The sequence below is a fragment of the Asterias amurensis genome, chromosome 1 (assembly GCF_032118995.1).
Source record: "Asterias amurensis chromosome 1, ASM3211899v1".
Lineage (NCBI taxonomy): Eukaryota > Metazoa > Echinodermata > Asteroidea > Forcipulatida > Asteriidae > Asterias > Asterias amurensis.
Window position 1 is genome coordinate 19,274,360 of NC_092648.1, and position 22,247 is coordinate 19,296,606.

General features: G+C 37.8%; 1 protein-coding gene across 1 annotated transcript in view; it reads right to left on the reverse strand.

Moving 5' to 3' along the window:
- Positions 1–22,247, reverse strand: part of LOC139949220 (serine/threonine-protein phosphatase 2A 56 kDa regulatory subunit epsilon isoform-like) — a 58,189-nt gene extending 35,942 nt beyond the window's left edge. The window contains exon 1 of the mRNA XM_071947923.1: positions 21,681–22,247. Within this exon, the coding sequence (XP_071804024.1) occupies positions 21,681–21,822 (142 nt within the window). The 5' untranslated portion in view covers positions 21,823–22,247. The remainder of the gene's footprint in view (positions 1–21,680) is intronic.

The following is a 22,247-nucleotide window of genomic DNA, read 5'->3' on the forward strand; positions in this document are numbered from 1 at the left end:
CATAAAGTAGGGGGCCAAAGCAGGACATGGTGTTATTTCTCAAAATGTAATGTACTTTCTATATTCTTTGCATGTTTATATGGTGGGGATAGCTCATACATTTAATGTATAACTTCAATTTCTCGAATCAGATGTTTTGTTTTCATATACGATCCAAAAGTATCCACACTGTAACGGAGACACGTCCGGTGTCTCAGTTACTGTGTGAAGTGTGAAATTTGTGACTTGTTTTGCCATAAATTAGTAGGTTTTCAATGAAAATTTAAATTTCAAAGGGTAATATGTAAACATCATTGGTATAATATTGTAATTCAGCTATTTTCAATGAAAACCTTCAAACGTTGGCCAAGCAGTAAAGGCCGATAGTTTAACCAGACGCTAACCCGACTGCATCTAGAGTCTCTAGCAGGGTTTTTAGTACATGAAAATCTAGTACATTGTGTACACAGTAATGTACACACAATGTAAAGTTCTCACGGTCCAAGTGCGTGTTGAACAATATTTCTTACAATAGTACATTTATACTTAAATGTTAGTAGAGCAATGATTCTTATGTTGAAATAATGTACATTACATGGGTAAACACATTCTGTTTACACACGGTCAACAGTCGTGTGAGCCTGTTATACGTGTACTTAATTGTTCAAAATAAGTCAAACACTATGTATGTATTAATTTTTCTAACATGTATTGTGCATGATTAAAAATGTACTATGCACATGTTCAATTGTGTGATGTACATACGTGTACAATAGACATGATGTCCATTGTAATGCTTCAAACTATAGCAGAAAAGTGGAAACAACACATGCAAATAAAAGACTTACTTTTAATTTAATCTTACTATTGAGGGCATTGTGAAGACCCCCTTCTGGTGACAGGAAAAATGATCCTTGATGGTTGACTGTTTCCCCCCATCAAGACATGTGTACTTGTAGAATGTAGTGTGTCTCACGTGCCATGTTCATGTAAACTACATGTACATCATGACGCATACGTGGATCATACATGAACTGGTGCCCGACAATTGCAATTGATTGCTATTGTTCACACCTTCAAACAGTTGGTATGCCCTGTTGAGGGATACTGTATGAATACCATCATGAACAGATTTGTTTTCTCTATTATTCCAATCGTACACATATGCAGTCATGACTAGAATACTAAACTTGGACCACACAATGACCTATTTTTTAGACAAGTGTGAAAACCATGGACACTGCAGATGACAATGCCCACCTCTATTTTGTCAACAAATACAATTAAATGTTTTTGTGAGAATGATACTGATAGTGTAAACACTTTTGTGTGAACACTCGGAGGCAACTCAATTGAGAAGTTATTGAAACAAGTCTCATGCAAAAAAATAAAACAAATTTAAAGGGTCTACAATGTAGGTACTTTTTGTAGGAAAAAAAAAACAATGTCCACAGATTTACACTCAACTTACACAGTTTGAAGATAATGATAGTAGAAAGCTTCGCTTCAAATATTATATGCTGAGGTGCTGTAGTTTTTGAGAAATTAGTAAAACAATGTCATGAATTATTTTAGCATGTCAAAACGTATTTTCATAACACTCTTGTACTCATTTCTCAAAAGCTACAGCACCTCAGCAACTAATATTTTAAGGTACGCTCCCTACTATCATTATCTTCAAACGGTGTAAGTTTAATGTTCATCTCTCTGTGGACATTGTGTTTTGTGTTTAAAAAAGTACCCAAATCCTTTACGAATAAACTTAAAGGACCTACATATTAGTGTTTAAGGGTCTGGTCATGACCAAGCAATTGGGATTCCATATTGCAAGATGGCAGAATAATAAATCAGAAGAGCCCAACAACACGGATCAATAACACAGAAAGGTCACGTTGCCCCCGAAATATTATGGCAACAAAAAAAATGCCATCATCTGGGGGGCTCTTAGCTGACTTCTAATCGATTAGAGCCGGGCCGAATCTGAGTCAAGAGTCCTCTAGTGAGCTACCCTATTAACAACCAGTAGGATCCCTAAACAGGTCTTAACACCCGAGTGGAGATGCACGTGTTCTTTACAAATTGAAACCCTATAGTTATCAGCACTTTTTGATGTACGTTGTACATGTACCACGCGCAATGAAGACACGCAGGGGCCACAGTCCCACCAGGGAATGTCTCACGCAATGATTCAGGGTTTTTTAAGAGTTTGTTGTGTAGCTCTAGCAAAAGGTGCACATTTTCACTCAGCCTTGGTTCTGCAATTTGAATATAATTGTGTACGAACTCTGCATTTTTCGTTGCTTTACCGACTGTACTTGAATTCAAATTTAACCACAACTATGGACAATTTTGTAGCCATGAAGCGACTGGAGCCGGAGACCGCTTGCTTGTGTGGTCTCCTATACAAGTAATTTTGCGGTTTCGCGGCTCTGAAGCTGTTCAAGCCCCGAAGGCCTTGACAAAAGGCTAATTTATTTGCAAATTTAAGTACACACAGACATGTGTAGACACAAAAGGTATAAATTACAATGTATATTTTCAAGTTCTAACATAAAATTGTGTGGTGTTTTTTGTTTGTTTTTAAATTCAAGCTGCATCCATGTTGGTGTTCCATAGAAACCAAAAAACAAGTGATTCCCAATCAATGCATCAACATAAGGTAGAGTATAAAGTAACAATTCAGTCACTTCCAAACAAATGGGCAATCAATAAAAATGACTAAAGGCTGTATATAATATCGTCTGCATCTTTGGTAAGCCTTCCTTACAATGCATACAACTAGCAAGTTATAATGCACACAAAGGGAACATTATTGACCCTAAATGACTCCCTATTCAATGTTCGTTTTGACGGTATGGATTCGTCCACTGCTTTATGAATAAGAAAAGTGAGTGGCAGGTTTACAGTGTCTACGAGTAAAAGGTCCTTCACTCCCTAAAGTAAAAAAGGGTAACACAAAGGTTACTTCCTCTAGTTACATTCCAGTAGAAGCACTTACATGTACCAATGATTGGACATGTACCATAAAAAGTCATACAAAATAATATGCCCCGTTTCAAGCCAAATACATTGTAGGCCCCTAAAAGCTCCTCACAAAATATTTTGTTCGTCCCATTTTATTTTGCCCCTAATTTCCTTACACTATCCCAACTCCTTAGGACTATGCTGCACCGGCAGCCAAATGGGTACACATGTTGCTAATAGTTCACTTCAACAATTTCTACCTTTTCAAGTTCCTATTAAGATACTCCTGGTGACGATTTCACAGAGAGTTAGGACTAGTCCTAACTTAGGACTAGTCCTAAGAGATATAAAAAATGTACAGCTAGTCCTAAGTTACATGTAGGACGGATAACTTGTCCTAACTCAAGATAAGACGAGTCTCAACTCTTTGTGTAGTTAGTTTCAATAAGTGAGGGTTTTTTTTTCACCAGAGCTGGTTTCTCGGGAGGAAACATCTAACACTACAATGTTCGTAAAATCCAGTTCAAACTGAACAACGTTTACGTGTTAAGCAAAGGCAAAATGGTAAAGTTCAAAGGTCATCCCCAATGTTAAGTTAATCTTTATTTAATTAAGCGGGGCAGCGTGTAAATGAAGTAAACTTTCACTTAATTAAATCCAAGTAGCATATCTAACAGTATACATACACGATTTATTAGTGACATTCCAGAGGGTGTTACTAGGTACACCACACCTCTAAAAAAATAAAGGCGCAATATTACTTGTAGCTTGTTGAAGAAATCCAACTCTGCAGTATTTTCAACTGCGTGATTGGTTTAGAACCCAGTGCAGTTTAATCATGCGTTACATGCACTGGCCAGTAAAACTACATGGCCATGTATTGCTACGGTGAAACTAAATATATGTACAGGTATGTCCATTGTTTACAAATTGTAGGCAGGCACCATGCTATTAGATACGAGCATGTGTGTGCGTGTATATTTTACCATACAGCTCTGTGGTTCTACTTGGTTGATATCTATTTTCTTCCTCCATGGTTGATCCATGCAGGAAGAGTGTCGTGGCTAGATACACATCTATACTTAAACTTAAATTCATCAAGAAGGATATGAAAATTATCCCCATTATGGTCATGTACATCCATCCCCCATAGGATTCAATAACCAGCACTTAAAGTGTCCTCCGAAACGTCTTCAAATTTGAGTGCTCTTTGAGTACAGGGGAGAAATCCAGAGGAGAAAGTCTCCTTGCACAATGTACATTAATCGTAAATACTGTCCAACAATGGAACATCTTCTAGGGCTGTCTGTATTCTATTATAAATCGTCGTGTTGATGACAAGTCTTCATGACAATCCAGTGACGTAAATGTAGCACCGTATCCTTGGATTCAGATGCTGTTAATTTGATAACGGTTACTAACTGAAACTGCAATGTACAGGCCTTGAACAGCGTTCTTGTTGAAGGGCCACAGCAATTTTCCTACTGGTAATGGGCACTTTGCAGAGGGGCACCACAGCAGAAGCACTGGGCACCACGGCCAATGCCGTGGGTACCATGGGTTAATTTGAGGGCCTGATCAGAAATACTGTACAAACTCATCACATACTATTTCACCTTTTAAAATCAGGGCATGTATGTACTTTATACATGTATACAGTCATAACATAACCTTGAGGGAATATTCAAGAAATGAAAAATAAGTTGAAATATTGTCCTTTTTGTTTATATATGTTCCTTTGAATATTTTATCAAACAAGGTGTTTTTGTCATGGGATACTGTTTTGCAGCATTCCAAAGCATCTGCGTTTTTTTATTCTAATGAAATTAGACAGTCTTGTTTCTATTACAGTAATGTACCAATATGTATGTATTATGTAAAATTATAAGCATAACATACATTATTTGTACAACTATGTAACTTGTTTTTGTTGTAATCTTTACGAGCACTCTGCTGCATAATAACCATGTTTTATGTGCAGCTCAGACCACAATGTAACCCATGCAGTTTCATCATTGTTAGTAGAATCTAAAAAAAGCTTTTTACAACGGGAAGTAGTTAACATACCAATGCATTGCAACCACAAACATTTCAACGACATACAAGAGAAGAAAAGAAGAGAAAAAAAGCAACTGCTTCAAAAAAACAAAGAACCACAAGGATGACAGAATAACTGATTCAATTATGCAAATGATGAAAAAAATCATCCGAGGGTCTTAGTAGTGTTAAAGGCACAGGGGTCAATTTCACAAAGGTAGTCCTAACGTAGGACTAGTCCTAAGCAATGCTAAGAGATAGGACTAGTCCTAAGTTAGGACCAGTAACTCATCCTAACTTAGGACTGGTCCTATCTCTTAACATTGCCTCGAGGACTAGTCCTAAATTAGGACTACCTTTGTGAAATCCACCCCTGGACACCTTTGGTAATTATCAAGGACAAGTATTCTAACTTCAAGGTGTATCCCAAATTTATATGCATAAAATAAAAAACATGTGAAAGTTGGTCATCGAATTTGCAAGAAAAAAATGAAAGAAAAAACACCCTTGTTGCATTACTTTGTGTGCTTTCAGATGCATAATAAACGGCTTTTTGCCTTGAGTCTTTTCAATTTGAGTGAGAAATTACCTCTTTCTCAGAAAACTACAAGGGAGCCGTTTCTCACAATGTTTTATACTATCAACAGCTATCCGTTGCTCTTTACAAAGTAAGTTTTTATGCTAACAATTATGTTGAGTAATTACCGATAATGTCCAGTGCCTTTAAAGGACACCATGGTGATCAACATCCAGAAAGCCTTCATCTCATTCTGCAAGAATCCCAGTCTGTGTGTACATTGTGCAATTTAACGACAACGGTCCCCCAGCCAGGGTTCCGACACGTATGTACATCGCCTGTGATGAATGCAAAGCAATTATGAAATTATGCGGCCCAGCGATGTCAACCTATCGTTGAACCCTTACGAGCCACTCAGGCATAAACTATTCAGCGCCAACATCTTAACCTTAAATGTAAGACATACATGTACTGCACAGCTATGTAAGCATCATCATGTAGAATTTTAACGTACACCATAATAAAAAAGCGTCAGTGTTTTTTGAATTTTTTATTCATGCAAAGCTGCCTCGATTATTAACAGCAAATGGATTTTGATTAAATATGCAACATACCGTTGCTTTTGAAACTTGGGAAAATTACTTCTCTGTACAAGTGTCCTTTAAATCCAAACTACATTGTACATAAAATATTCAGCTCAACTTAATGTTATTTTCGTTTACATTAGCATGTATTCATCACAAATACGAATACTAATGAAAGGCTTTTATAAAGCGCCCTCAACCCCAAACAGAGTCCCAAGGTCCTTTACAGAGATAACAAATACCAAGACAGGAACAAAATTAAACCTAAGAAAAGCTCATAAAGGCAGTCCCACAAGGGGGGCCACACGCCCCCCCCCCCCCCCAAAAAAAAAAAAAAAGAACCAAAAAAAATAATATCATGTGAAACAAACTACATCTAGTGTGCTGACCAGTAAGTCTTGGCCCGTTACAAAACAGCACAATAAAAGAGATACTGAAATGACGGGCCACGACCCCGAAGTGAAATGCTCGCAATCGGAAGCAAGAAATATAACCAAACAACAGTAGTACCTTATCGCCTGAGCATAAATAAAGTGTTAGGGTATTTCATGAACAATTTTGTTTGTTATTTTTGGTTCAGGCAAGTTTGCCCTAAACTAAAAATATTTTAAATGAAAATATCTCGGGGGGAATTGAAGGTAGGAATTGATATTCATCTTAGAACACTGTTGTGGGATGGAGGGAAACTTGCACCAGGCAAGTACATGTACAGTTCAGAAAATGTTGGGGAGAAAACATTGTATGTATCATTCTTGAATACCCAAAGTCCAAAATTCTACATTAAACTATGTTTTTTTTTTAAGAATATTGTAAAATGTTGCAATCCTACATGTACATATGTAATAGACATGTGTACAATTCATAAGTATTATGTAAAATGGTATGTAAACTCAACTGACAACAATTACCTCATGAATCTGAAGTCAAATACCTCATGAATCCCAATCACATTGATCTCTAAGGTATTATACAGGATTGGTAAGGGTAAAAAAAAATGCTCAATAAAGAAATACTTCATGTCACTGCAGGTACCTGTGTATAGTGACCATTTAGATACTCCTTCAGTCTTTTGTGCATTGATGCCCTGTTCCCTACAAACCAGGGACCAGTTTTACAGACCTGCTCCAAGCACAAAAATAGCTTAGCACAACTAAACTAGGAGTACCGGAATATTACAAACTATTCAGTTTCCTGCTAAAGCGCCTCTATGAAATTGGATCTTGTGCGTAACTTTGGAAAATTGAATCGTGCAAACTGGGGGGGGGGGGGGGCAGGGCTAATCAAGATATTTTTTATATTCAATTTTCTTAGTCACTTTACCATGTTTACTTATTATAAAGTAAATTTACAATTTTCAATTGTAAATCTATACACACGTACCAGAGTAATTAAAAATGTACAAATTATTTCATACGGATGTCACATAACATCAGTATGCCTAATCCAGAATCCATCACATAGAGCACATCCTTTCTGCACGACATTCACAGTGATGCAGTTGAAATACTGTTCCATCAAATGGAGCATTCCTATTGTTCCTTCGTCACAGACAGTGCAATTTGTAGCTCTTAAAATCAGATCACAGTGACAGCACATTAATTTTAATACACACTTCCAGCAAAATACTGGGAGTGAAAAATACCTACCTTTTGTCCACATGCATGACAGACGCATTACCACTCTAGTAAAAATCCCAGCCTCAGTTCACAGGCAGACTCTCACCGCATCTCAGCAATTTCTCTTCAAACAAATGCCATTTACTCCACACTTGATCAAAAAAATCTAACCCTTCAAAGGTATTTCTGATCAACCATAGAAGAAACAGAGAGAGAGAGAGTAGATGATAAAAAATACCAGCTTGGACTGTGGACCCTCTTACATGAACACTGCAAGTGAGCAAATGAAGAAGTACATGTATGGACTCAACACAGCAGTGAACGCCGTGGACGGTTTGCATGTACACATTTAGATTCGGACTGGGCTGGATTCAAGCCAGTATTCAATGACTGTATTGAGGAGAGAAGTCAGATGCTGGAAGAAATAAGATATTCACTACCAGTACAAGGTCACCAGTACACATATGTGCATCGGAATTGGGGCCGGGGTATAACGCAGATGATGCTGATAAACATCATCATACATGAACAAGGCATTGACGTCATAGCAGTCCTGAACCACCAGGCTGTGTTGGTTGGAAAGTGATTAAGTGCGCAGATGCAGGTCTCTTATTTTCTCCCCTCTATCTCTCTATCTCTCTCTCTTCCTATCTCTCACCATCCACATACACCTAGAGACAAATCCTATTGATTAGTGGCTCATCTAAGCTTTTTTATTTCAATACCACGGCCACAGTTTTCTTCGTATCCACGGGGGGAAACTGTATGTATGCAATCTCTCTGTGCGAGGAGTTCACCATTGACAACATATCAATACTCTGCCACTACCCAACTGCCAGTGCAGTGCAAAGCTTTATGGCAAGCGAAATGGCGGCAGTGGTCTTGTGTACATTGCACTTATCATCCTGTTCAATCGGCTACCCTGGTAATTACTGTAGATGGCAAGAAGGAAGCAATTTTTAAAGAGTACTTTCAGGGAGACTACTCTTTAGATCTAAATACACATTACACTGTGGATAATACAGATGCAATGGTATTCTACAATCCCTTGACATTTTTACAGGGTCCAATTTCATGAAGCTGCTTAGTACAAAAAAATTGCTAAGCGCAACCAACATACATACATACAAGGCATTTGTAAAGCGCCACTACATGTATGTCAAGATTGCAGCGCATACATGTAACATACATGTAAATGCAAGGTTACCAGTCAAAATTGCCTCGTCACTCATACAAACTGTGCTGGTTCCCAGCCTATTTTTGCTCAAAGGAGACATTTGATAGGCGATATTTTCTGCTTTTTAAGCAGCTCTATGAAACTGACTGCAAAGTTTCATAAAAGGAGAAAGTATTTTTAACCATTCTAAATAAGTATGTTTGCCTCATCATGACAGGACAATGTCTCTACGTACTTGAAATATTCACATGACATAGATTAATAACCGTCTGCAGGGAATGTACTGTTAATCCACTGAGCCTGCATCCATTTAGACGACAGTAAGTTTACCAGAAAGGACAGTCTAGTTTTACCAGAAATGAGAAAGAACATCACAAGTGGGGTTTTCCAAAAGCTGAAACATATAATGTAATGCAAGTCCTCAGTACTTAAAACTGTGTGCAACAAACACACTTGAGAAATCACTTCCTCTTTGGTAAAGCATGTAAAATATTGTGCACTTCTACAGTACATTGTGCATCTGCATTACACACAACTTGCAACACCTGTCAAATCTTACTGTACATGTACATGTACATGTACATGTACACACTTTTTAAAGGTCATCAAACATGATGTCTTTTCCTGAAAATCCTTACAGTCCAAATTCCTTCTACACAGTATCATCAAATTGTCAAAGTGAATGATTCCGAAGGACTGGGGCCAGAAGGCTCATTCACATTAACACTACAGACTAGCTAGGCCCTTTTGCTTACAGTTACACAAAGCTCAAGTCCTCCTATCCTCCAGAAGTACAGAGTTGGAAGTTCAGAGGCTGGATCCTTCTAAATCTTCCTGTGACAGGCTTCATCATCTCATTCCCATCCCCTAAGAGCCGAAACCCCTTCAGAATCCCATTTTGGCCAAGCTGCATCTCACCCAAATCCAAGTTCTACTACATGTATGTATTTCTTTTTCAGTCAAGATAACCCAATTCCTTCTAAACTCTCTCACAACAGCAGGCCCGATACTTCATGGAGGCAATGCAGGCAATTGCCGCCATGCCCCCCAGTCATTGCCTTGGTGCCCTTGAAATGCTCCAGTAGAAATAGTGTGCCCTTTACCATGGAGAAAATGCCATGGTGCCAATTGCCCCTTTAACAAAGCATACAGGCCTGCAACAGAAAACCCATTATAGCCCAAATCCTTCTAGATCCTCCTTTACAGCAATGCCCTGATAGGCTCATAATTCCTTCAGTTCGGAAATATGATCATTAAAGCAGTTTGGCTAGTTCACATTAATCATTGCTGATCACAGGGTCAGGCATTCCAATCTCATCTAACACTGGACAATTGGGCCAAACATTGTACTCTAGCCAAACTGGCTAGTCTAGTCTGTACTGCAAGGGTTTGATTAATGTGTAGCATTTTTACTTGGCTACATTTACATATGTATTGTTAATTTCTTTAATCCAATTTTGTCAGCAAAAATGCCAACAGAAATGACATGAAACAGAAAATTTAGTTTTGTTTTTAGAAATGAGGATAGTCCTTTAATTGTTTGCATTTAACATTGGAAAATTTCATATCCGGACATGACCTTTACTTTGACCTCTTTATGTAAATGGAAGTAGGTCAAACCTTGCAGCCATTTGTGGCCGCTATGGGCATTTTAGTACAAGCTGCTTGTGGCCGCTGTGGACTCTAAAGGGTTAAACTTTGGCCCTACATGTACATGTACTTCTCAGGCTTTACATATTTAGTATATCATTTTAGTAATCAAGTTGGTTGATCATGTATACATGAACATGTACAATGTAAACATGGTGAACAATGCACACAGCTGGTTACAGTTTATGATTGCATACCAACTGATTTCAACTGTATCCCAGCAACAAATTAATATTCAAAAGCTTTGGATACTGTTCACAGCCCGAACAACTCAATCCGAGTCATTGTGTACAACACAAGTAGGATGTGGGAGCCTTTAAGTTTTGCAAAATGTCTTATAGATGCACAAGATGAAGGAAAACACTGCACTAAGATACAAGCTTTCATTGATTTGGAGAAGGTGGGTTTCATTATGCCACTGCTTAATCTGCGAATGACGCCGCGCACATGAGGCAGAAAAACCTGTTATTACCCACGATGTTCTTACCGCCCTGTGTGTTTCCTCTTATATAGCCAGGGGTTCATTACTGAAAGACAGAGCTTACAACATTGGTTGGCTTGTACAATGTATCTGACGTCCTTCGCATGATCATGTATTCCTGCTAACCATAGACTACAGGCAAACCAAAGTTGTAAACAAGATCATTCGATTCAGCTCTAGATACATGTAGTTTGGCCTCAACTACAAATTCCTTACAAATGACACTCCAAATCAGCAGAAAGTACAATACTTCTGGTTTTTTCCTTATTATACTAACAAAATCATTAGCAGGCAGAAAAATAATGGCAAACTATTTTATGCTCGTTAAAATCAGCAGTGAATCAGTCACACACAGAATAAATGATGGTTGAACCGATGCACTTCTCGTACTTGGTTGTTTTGCGCCTCTATGAAATTGGGCCCATGTCAGAGTTCCATGTTGTGGTGTGGGGGGGGGGGGGGGGTGGGGCAGAGAAACCCACAGGACCACAGGGCTTGCTGCTCAAAGTGTTTACTGGACCAGAATTGTTTTCACAAGACTGGAATCAAAATTTGTTATACCCCAGACCGCTTGACTTGTCCAGTCTAACTGGCCTCATGCATGTTGTCAAGTGTAAAACTTGAGCCATTCTAATGTGTGCTACATTGTACAATGTACGAGCCATTGTACACGTACACACATGCAAACTAAACAGCACATATAATAAATGTAACTTCATGATTGTGCGATTCATAAGTGTACCACGGAATGTGTCCATGTGTCTTGTCAATATCTGTATGGAGGGTGACCTTATCCCATCCAGGTCAAACGTATACACATGTACGTAGCATCCCTCATCCGGATCTGGTTCTGGCTGTTATGAGGGTTGCCCAGCATGAATCTACTGATATTACTTAGCCTCCTCAGATGCAGACCTTAGAAAGATAATTACAATTCCTTTACACACTTCACTCAAACGGAATATATGATATTGATACAATGTGTGCATATAGATCCAAACTAAATTTACTGCACATATGCCTATTCATTAATATCCCTGCGCTCACAGTTTGGGAAATCATGCAAGATTAGAACATACATGTACAACAATGTAGACAGTGATACAATGCAACACAAACTGGAAACACTTGCCAGTTTGTTTTCCTGAAGTATTATAAATGCAAAAATAAGTTAATGGCCCGACGTTTTGACCCTAGTGGAGTCTGTCTCAAAGGTTAAACGTCTATACAACACACACAAATGTTGTAACAGTAAGCAGTCAAGTGGAGAGGAGGAAGACTCTGCTAGGGTTGAAATGTCAGACCATGAAACTTTTTGTATTTTTTTTTTTTAAATTTGTCACAGTAATTCCAGTCCTGAGATTTCCATTAACTGCACAATGAATAAAACAAACAGAAAAGTACAACAAACAGAAATAACAATTTGGAAGCATGACAATGGTCACACAGTTTGCTCTGGAAACCCACTTGAAACTCTACGCCCTACTTGTAGAGGAATTTGTTAAAGCTTAAAATAAAAGTGTCATTAAATTTTGCTTAATACAAAATATTTGTCATGCACCAGTCTACATGTATATATATCAAAATTTAAACGATTCAATAAATCAAAAATTCACAAAGGCAGAATTTGTTTTCCAGCCCCCTCCGAATATATTTTTCCAGGTGCACCGCTGATTAAAAATTGTTTGGAACATGTACAGTACCTGGATGAATTGAAACTCATTTTGATGTTTGTCAGAACTTGGAGGTACACAATATGAAGAATTAATAATCATAATAATATTAGAGTCTTGCACACGTATATGGTGCTCAAGGCACTTGAACAAAAAGAAGCACTTTTAAAGACAGGTTTTGAGGTTCTTTATGAATTATGAGATCGATTTATGCAGCACCTTTATAAAGCGTTTACAAGGTGCTCTGGTGCATTCAGCAGCCACTGCAAACCCCAACTCTTCTTTTTAATAGCAATAAATGAACTGGGTTCTTTCTGTATGCATTACACAACACACGGGACCGATGGCTTTATGTCCTATCCAAAGTACGAAGCAATAATTGTAGTATTTTGTCAATTGTACATAATCTTGTTAAATTACTTTCTGTAAACACTTCCCTTTTAAATGTTTTTATAGTGTATATTCTTGTTGTGTATCTTTTAAACTCAATTCAGCCCTCGGGCTGCGATGTTTGAATTTTTAATAAACCAATAATAATTTTAATAATGGTCAAATGTCCTGCTCAAGAAATATATGGTCAGAGCCTTACAGAATGACATGGCCTCTGTGGCCTGCCTGTAATTCCAGGCCTGACACAGGACACAAGCATTACAATTTATTCATAAGTGTAACGATGGACGATACCAGTTGCCTGCAGTTATCTTGACGTGCGCATAACACAAAACGCTTGATCATGTACACACAGTATGCATCTTGCAAGACAAAGGTACATAAATCAGTGAGCGATTTCCCTTGCATACATTAGCAGAACAAACTGCTACATATGTACACAAAATGTTTCAATTGCTACTCAAAAATCAGGATTTGCTTACAATAATACTCAATACCAGTAATCAGTGTGCAAATTTCTTGCTACACTGTAGATGCAAAATTGCCCAATCCTCGCAGTGACTGAAATGCCTAAATCCTGCCTCGTGCGGTCACAGCTGATTTCATAGCATTCGTTATTATATTTTGTACAGTACAATGGTTACAGAACCCCTAAATGCCACAGGCACTAACGCTAGCAGGTACTGGCGAAGGTGATTTCAATGGCAGACAATGATTGAACACACACTCTCTCAGCACACTGTAAGAAGAATCCAAACGCTGAACTTTAATTCATCAAATCACGAGTAAACCGAAATACATAGCCCACATTAATTCTGTGGATTAAAAGGTGAACTTGTACTGTAATTCAGTTCATATGTAATTTGTAAAGTAAATGTACGTTGATACTGGGCCAAAAATGTCAAAAAGCTGTTAAGCAGAAAATACTTATTGAAAAATGTCTTTGCTAATCAAAAATTGAGTGGGGCACCAGCCATAACAATGCAAACTTAACGAACTTTGGCTGGTAACCTGTTCCTGCTAAGCAATACTAGTCTGTGCGTAGCAAATTTTTGTGCTTACAGGCTTTACGAAATTGAGCCCTGATGTGTACATTATGAACGCTGACAATCAGCAAGGAAGATAACTGAAGAGTAACTAATTCAATTTTATTCATGACCAGAGGTTGCAACACGCAGCCTTCCCCCTCCCCTTTGTTAACAGCTGTTTTTTAAATTATTTCATATATGCTCCATGACATTAATGAATTGATGTTTGATGATATTAAAAGCAAAATCAGAACTTTTTGGTTTTGAAGGAATAAAACAATGCTTAAAAATTTCATTTTTGATTTTTTGTTCCCCTCAAAGATTTATTTCATGGTTTAAATCTATTAATTTCAATCAAACATAGCTTTTTTCACAGAAATTATCACTGTGCTTTTCAAAAAATATTGTGATTAAAACCAGTAATTCATCTAAAATTTGTGTTTTTTAAGAAAACCTGTGAATGTTAACATTCATGTTCAAGCATAGTGTGTCAATGGATGATACTGCTTTACTGGAACGGCATGCACCTGCCTTTACAAATTTATAGGCATTGCAATAAGCAGACAAGTCCTTCGAGACCATCAAAATAAAGGTATCACTGCTGCAGTTATCTTTTGTACAATGAAAAGCACTTCTGCGTGAAAGCCAATTTTGTACAGTATTCAATATCGTTTTCACTGAAATCTTGATAACCAAATAGTAATACTGCTTTTATTTGACTGAAAAGGGCGGGAAAACAAAGCACTCTCTTACAGTAACACTTTCCTGTCTTTAGTGTCGGCAAGTGTACACAATTGTCTGCATTTCTGTTAGGACTGTCAGTGTACAGTGAATGAATGGCGATACGATAAATTGTAATTGTAATGTTTACTTAATAAGGTACTACTCTGGCTGGTCATTCTACAGCGGCAAACATGTAGACGGCAGTATACAGCGCGGTATTTAGTGTACTCCATTATCCCTCTATAATGAAGGAAAGTTTCAATGAGGTTAAAATAAATATTGTCTCACTGAGTGGCAATGTGTAATATGAATCACACGCATGCATTCACATCATGTAAGCTCTGTGGTGCATTTATTAACACCATTAGAGGGACAGTGCATCACTGGTACAGAAACGACATGATGATTCAACCTAATTTTACCATTTAAAAGTTAACCTATGTGTACACTTCACTGTACAAGTAAAAGTGGTGCAAATGAGAAATTATGCTAATTTATTATGTCAAATGTTATAGTCTTTCCAACTATTCCGCCTATCGTACAATATATTTACATGTATGTAAACCAAATTTATGTGGTGTAAAGCAAGTATCAAATTATATTATTCATTATTGTCAGTATTATTTGGCAAAAATTATTATTTTAAAAACAAGAAAACAACATGGGCAGTCAAAATAAATTAAAACTGTAATTGTCAATTGTCATGCAAATTACTCTTCGAAAGTACCCTTTGTGGCCACATTTACAGTCAATGACCACAAATAGTAATGATGCATATAAAGAATACTTGATTATGGATTCGTAATCGCGGGTTTGGTTGCACTTGAAAGCGAATTCTTGAAAACTGTGACGTTGCAATAAATGTAATCAACCTGAAGGATTCTCTTCCCCTGCTTTAATAACTAATACCTTTGGCATTTTTACTAACGAACCCTCTTGAATTCCTGTTCCAGCAGTGTACAGTAACTCTGATATGAAACCCAGTCAACTCGGATTGATTCGGCAAGCAGGCCTGCCTTGCATGCAGAGCATCATTGATTCAGCTCGATGCAGGCTTTATACTGAGTTTAACTGAAAACATGCTGCTGGAGCTTAACTGATTTAGGATGGTACCCAGGTTTTAATGCCTCAATGTTCCACACAAGTCATTTTACATGGGTTTACATTTAAATTTGTAACTTTTAAAATCAGAACACTTGCACATTATGCATGTTGTGGGCATGATTTGGCCCTTGGGGGAAAAAAATGATGCGTAGTACAAGTACTGACATGATGCATGTCGGGGCTTTTTATTTTTTCAGGCAATAGCAATTTGCTATGTATACGTACATAGTAGCTTCTAATAAGACAAAAACAAACCTCTAAAATCAGACTAAATAGAAAGAATATCAATGCCTGTAGATGTAGGTTTAACCTTACAGTGGAAGGAATCAAAAGGATACGTGTTTTTATTTTAGTATATCTGACCGTTAGATGTACATCTGGTACTTTATGTGTATATGAAATAAGCTTTGACTTAAAATAATAAATATCCATGTATAATGCATGTACCTGAACCTAAATTATCTAACAAGTGATGAGTTGCCTGACTTTGTGCTCAAAGTTTTCAAGAAGACCACAATTACACATCTGGGCCGGCAATTCCACGGTAACGGAAAGACGCCAATGGCGTCCTTCCGTTGCCAACCTTATTAATATTCATATTTTATAAACTAAAAGTTTTTCAGCCAAAACGAGGCTATTTTGAAGGCAGTCATTATTAAAAGAAACTGTGACATTTGCTTGATGAAACTAATTAAACTGTTAATGATATCCATGGTTTAAATGTTGTTTAATGAGTCAAAACGTCCTTGTACAAAATAAAGGTTGATTGCTTATTGCACATATTATGGTACATCAAAGTGTATTAACTTTGAATTCCCTCAAAATGTATGCAAAGTTCCCTTTGTTTAAAGGGAAGGTACACGTTTGGTACTCAAAACACATATTAACTTAAAAGCTGACTTGGTAACTAGCATTGGAGAGCTGTTGATATATAATGATAGTATAAAACATTGTGGGAAACGTCTCCCTCTGAAATACTGTAGTTTTTGAGAAAGAGGTAATTTCTAACTAAAATATTAAAAGACTTCTAGCTAGAAGTATTTTATTCCTATCTGAAAGCACACAGATTCGTCCAATAAGGGTTTTTTTTTCTTTCATCATTTTCTCCCAACTCTGATGACCAATTGAGCTCAAATTTTCAGAGGTTTGTTATTTTATGCATGTTGAGATAAACCAAGTGAGAACACTGGTCTTTGACACTTACCAATAGTGTACCTTCCCTTTAAACAAACAAATAGGGGGGGGGGGAGAGGAAATGTCCGAGCATTTCAGCTTATGTGGTTGCACACCTGATTTCCTAAATACATGTATACCCAAAGAAGTATGGCACAAGCAAGTGTACAATGCAAAATAAAGAGGTTCATTGCTGTACTAGATTCATAGTTTAACACAGCAAGTTTGTGCTTATAACTGTAGCATAGGAATAAGACCCAATCAAGCATGCTCACATGTAGGACATGATGAACCTGAACAGACATGCTCAACGGTGCATGAAGACCACGGACTACACTTTACATTACAATGCAAATTTATGTTCTTTTACTGTTTACTGTGCCCTGATTATGACAACAACGGGGAATACCCTTCAAACTTCCTGATGTTACAAAATTGTTCATTCTGCTCACAGTGCATACATTGTACACAAATGTACTACATGTTGTTACCCCCAAAAAAGTACATTCTGCCACAGTGCATACACTGGACATTGTACAGAAATGTATTACATGTAATGTACTGAAAAAAAAAATACATTCAACTGCATGGCAATAGACAAGTATGTGTTCATTGTAAAACATTTAACAACCTGGGAAATGTATGTCAAAGTCCAAGAGAAAGATTGTTCACTTGTTCCTTGATGTAGATTGGATACTTTCTGGTTCAATGGATCATAACTTCAATTCAAACTTATTAGTGCACAGCCTACATGACTTTCACTAACTTTATAAAGCAATTTAATGCATAGCTGTACTTTATACATGATGTATCATAAACAAAATGTGTACTCATACATTTATGTTGTAGAGTATGTGACATAAACAAGAGGGACTGAGAAGTATTTGGTCTTGGAAACCCCATTAAAACCTTCTTAAAGTCAAAACATGTTTGGACTAACTAAAAATCACCCACAATCTGAATCATTTCAGCAACAGATCATTGAATGATGATCAGTATCAAGATGCTGTGAAAACTGTGGCTTATAAACGTACAAGAAAATGCAAACAGTTTTGTTCAAAAGCTTGTCATGTACATACATCACCTGTGGAAAGGTCAAACCCTCTATGCAAAGTACATATAAGACTTTGTATGTTGTGCACTGCACTTCACATTTTTCAGCAACGTACTACATATGTATGTTCACAGAATTTACTGTTTTATATCAAAGTTTCAGTTGAATGAGAGTCAATAGGGAAATAAACTAAATTTGCTAGATTCATTCATTCAAGGGTTGAGTAAAATAACTATTTTAAAGCAACTTTCCTTATAACCACCTTTAACCTGAGCCGCCATCAGGTGTTCTGTTTTGTCAATGCAAGTACCCTAAAATACATGCAGCTAAATGCAGCAAAATGCAACAGATGACTCTGTTGCATTCTCTGAAGTTAACTGGGTGTTTTTTTACCAGTCTTGGCAATTGGGCTAATTTACACTATCGATACTGTAGCAAAAAGTGTAGGCTGGTTAAAGGTTTATCTTTTTATTGGTCAATCCTGAGATTGACGTAAACAGAGCGGACTCTTGAAATTACAAAGACTACTGGTACCATAACAAACAATATCGATAGTTTGATCAGTTGTGTACACTTTACCCTAGTGATCCAAATACACAAAATACATGTAGATTATGCACAAAAATTGCAGCATACAGGTGTGCACTCTTTAGTTCTGATGCACAAACATGTACTGTACCCTTTGGAACAAAGTAAACAACAATTGGCGCTGAAAGATTTCACAAAGGATGCCACACCCATTATGTAAAATTTTAGTACATTTTAAAAATATGGTTCCCTTTTATCAGTTTGAGGAAACATTGATTCAGAAAACAGAAGTTTAATGTATTACACATTAAAAGAGTGTCTGTGAGGGGGCAGGCACATGTACTGCTCAAGCACACTTGCTGCTGTCTATCTCAGTAGCTGTCTGCTGGGCTCAGACTGTCTGACTATGTCAAGGTGCGGCAACAGTTCTGAAGCAGATTTCGTTCTTATAAAGCTGGTACTTTTGTACCACACATCATGTATGCCTGTTACACTAGACTATTCTCCCCTGCTAAATGTATGTACTTGGTGCTCCGTGTACACACGTACACAATGAGAATTCATTCAATTATGAAGAATTTAGCGTATATGGAAGCCGGAGTTACAATGTACGCATCCCCTCCCCTCCCTCATTAAGCAAGCAAAGAGGCAGGTGATTTCACTCATAGGGGCCCCATCACTGCATGTACTCGTACTTCATGAACCACAATGAAGCTCAGACCAAAGACTCGATTCTATACTCAAATAACTCAACTGAGGCATCTTGACCTAATCTTACAGATCTAAATGTTGATAGTATCTCCTTTGAATGTCAACTAATATAATTACAGGTGCAATGAGATGGACAAACCAATTGTTTGTTGTGAAGAACTCAATGTACCAAGGAGTATTGATAGTGTGGTTGCATGCAATCTCGAGGTCAAACAAATCTGTTTGTTGGTATATTTTACTACTGCAGTAATCACAGGTATCAGCGATATTGCCGTGGTGCAAACACAATAACCCACCCCACCCCAAATGTTGCACTTGGCATCAAGTTATTAGCTAGAGAACATAACAACCACATGACAGGCCTGGATTTTCAACTTTGAGAGGGCAAGGTCATTCTCATCTTCAGGGTCACGTATTTTTGAAAATCTCAAACCATATGTGAAACTTTTGAAGGGGCACCAAGGCTCAGGGGCAACTGAACCCATCGCCTCCATGGCCTTTGTGTAATTCCAGGCCTGATGATCCCTTTAGCCCTTTTCACATGGACAAAATGTAGCCAGGGTCCTTTGCTACAAAATTTTCGAGCGTGGATCTTGTGACTGATTTTGTGAGCTTTCACACTGCAAAGTTAAAAAACTAACAACCCTTGTGTGACACTGAGAGTGATATGACAAGTTGTTAATCCTGATCACCATAAATGGACAAGATAGCATCCACAATAGCATGCGCTGTATGGGTATTTTTACCTAGAACGTTGTTCAATAAACAAGGGTTCCTTTCACACGATGATGTATTGTAGCCCACGACCATGGTCAAAACTTCCGCTAGTGTAAGATTTATTCGTAGGTTCGGACCTCCAACAAAATATAGCAATGTTGGACAGTTTTGGCAAGGGACCCTGGACACTCCAAAAATTATTGTCCTTTCACACGAGGTGCATTTTGTAAAATCCACAGTAACACTTCATGATAGACATGGTTTGTTTCTACCTCTATGGTTTGATAGAATTTGACTGAAATGGCACAAATGCCCAGTCAAAGAGCAAACAAGGCAAATGCAACAATTAGCTCTTCTGATGTTACTCCCTAATCCGTACCCATCCTCAACTTTGTCTGTGGAGAAAGAGGAAACAAGTTTGCTGACTCCACTCTATCACAGACATGTCTACATGATGTAGGACCTGTGAAGTACAGTGGTAAACAACTATTTACATGACTAATGAATGAAGTCATTCTTGTCCTGCAGAATTAAAAGAACAGTCAATTAAGTTTAACGATGCATATGACCTAGGTTGTTTACCTGGTAAAGGATTACAAAAAGCATGAAGGCCGGAAAAAAAAAGTATCACTCCATAGTATGCGAGTAATAGAGTTCAGACAAATCGTCCGTTAGACTTGAACTCAACAGTCACACTCAGTAGACGGGTCAGACAACTCGACGACTTGTACAGTCAACTGCAAGACAAGCTGAAAGTACGCAAACTCTAAAACCTTCACTTCAGCACCAAAGTTGTGTCGGAGAACACACGTCATCAAGTTGGACTTTCGTCTGTGGTGTAACTAACTGTTAAGGGCCAGTCACACTGCAGCGTTAACAAAAACGCCGAAAGAGAACGCATTCTATTGGCTATATTGCTCTGCGCAGAACACATGCACGTTTATTCCACCAATCGAGAGCTGCATTGTTAACGTTCCCGTTTTCGTTCTCGTTATCGTTATTGAGGCCAGTGTGACCAGGCCTTTAGTCAGCGATCTTGATAGTGAACACCAACATTCAATTATACATTCAACAGATGTGATAATCGAAAGCCTCGATTCCTCCCGATTGGAGGAAGGATCAAGGGTTACTTCCCACTCAGTAAGGAGGATCGAGGTTTACGATTATTGCAACTACACCAAGTCTTACATTAACATTTACAGATAACATAATCATATCTATTGACTTCACAGATTTTTCAATTTTAAGTGGCCCAATTTCTTTGCTCTTCTTACCGTTAGCAAAGAATTGGAGCTTGCAGAAGCAGGAAATTCCCCGCATACATTTCATCATCAAGCGCATTTCGCAGGTTTGCAGGGATTTGTTTAAAGTGTGCGTGTATGTGCCACGTACATTCATGTGTACGTAACTAGGGAATTTTTGCAGTTATCAGAAATTCGGCGGTAAGCAGAGCCATGAAATTTGGCCCAGATCAAGTTTGCATTTAATTAATAATTACTTTAAATTGTAGCTGAATCCTCAATGCACTGAACAATAAAAACAATAAATGATTGTTTATACTTGGCCTGTCTTACCCTTTATTAAAGCCAGAGGCTGGAGTTCTACGCTGTTCTTTGACCGATATTTCGATGATCCTTGTGATTTTTTCTGTTTCCCCTTTCGCATTGACTTTTTTGTGAAGGGGTCGATTTTGTCCACTGCTGGCCCAGCTGACATTGTTTTTACTACGACTGGTGTTGGGTTAGCTGTTTGCTAATGTTGAAACCATTGGTTAATTTATTTCCAATCTCCTTGCCTTGGTAATCCGTCAAAACAACCCAGCCCACATTCGAATACATGAAAATGCATACATGTACATGTGCAATGTGGTAAATGCAACGGTGGCTGCAATAAATCCTTTAGAACCCGATTTCAAGGGCCAACAAACACAACAAATAGCAACGTTACTCAGTTTCATCCGTGTCAAAAATCCTCAACATCACATCCAGCTGATAGCAGAAATATTCCAGTTTCTAAAATCTCCAGAGTTGCAAGTACTTTTTGAAAGGGGCATAAGGAATGGTATTTTTAACGTAAATACTTGGAATCGGTTCTTATTCCTGCATATTTTTACATGGAGCTGATAGAGTTTGTGTTGCTAT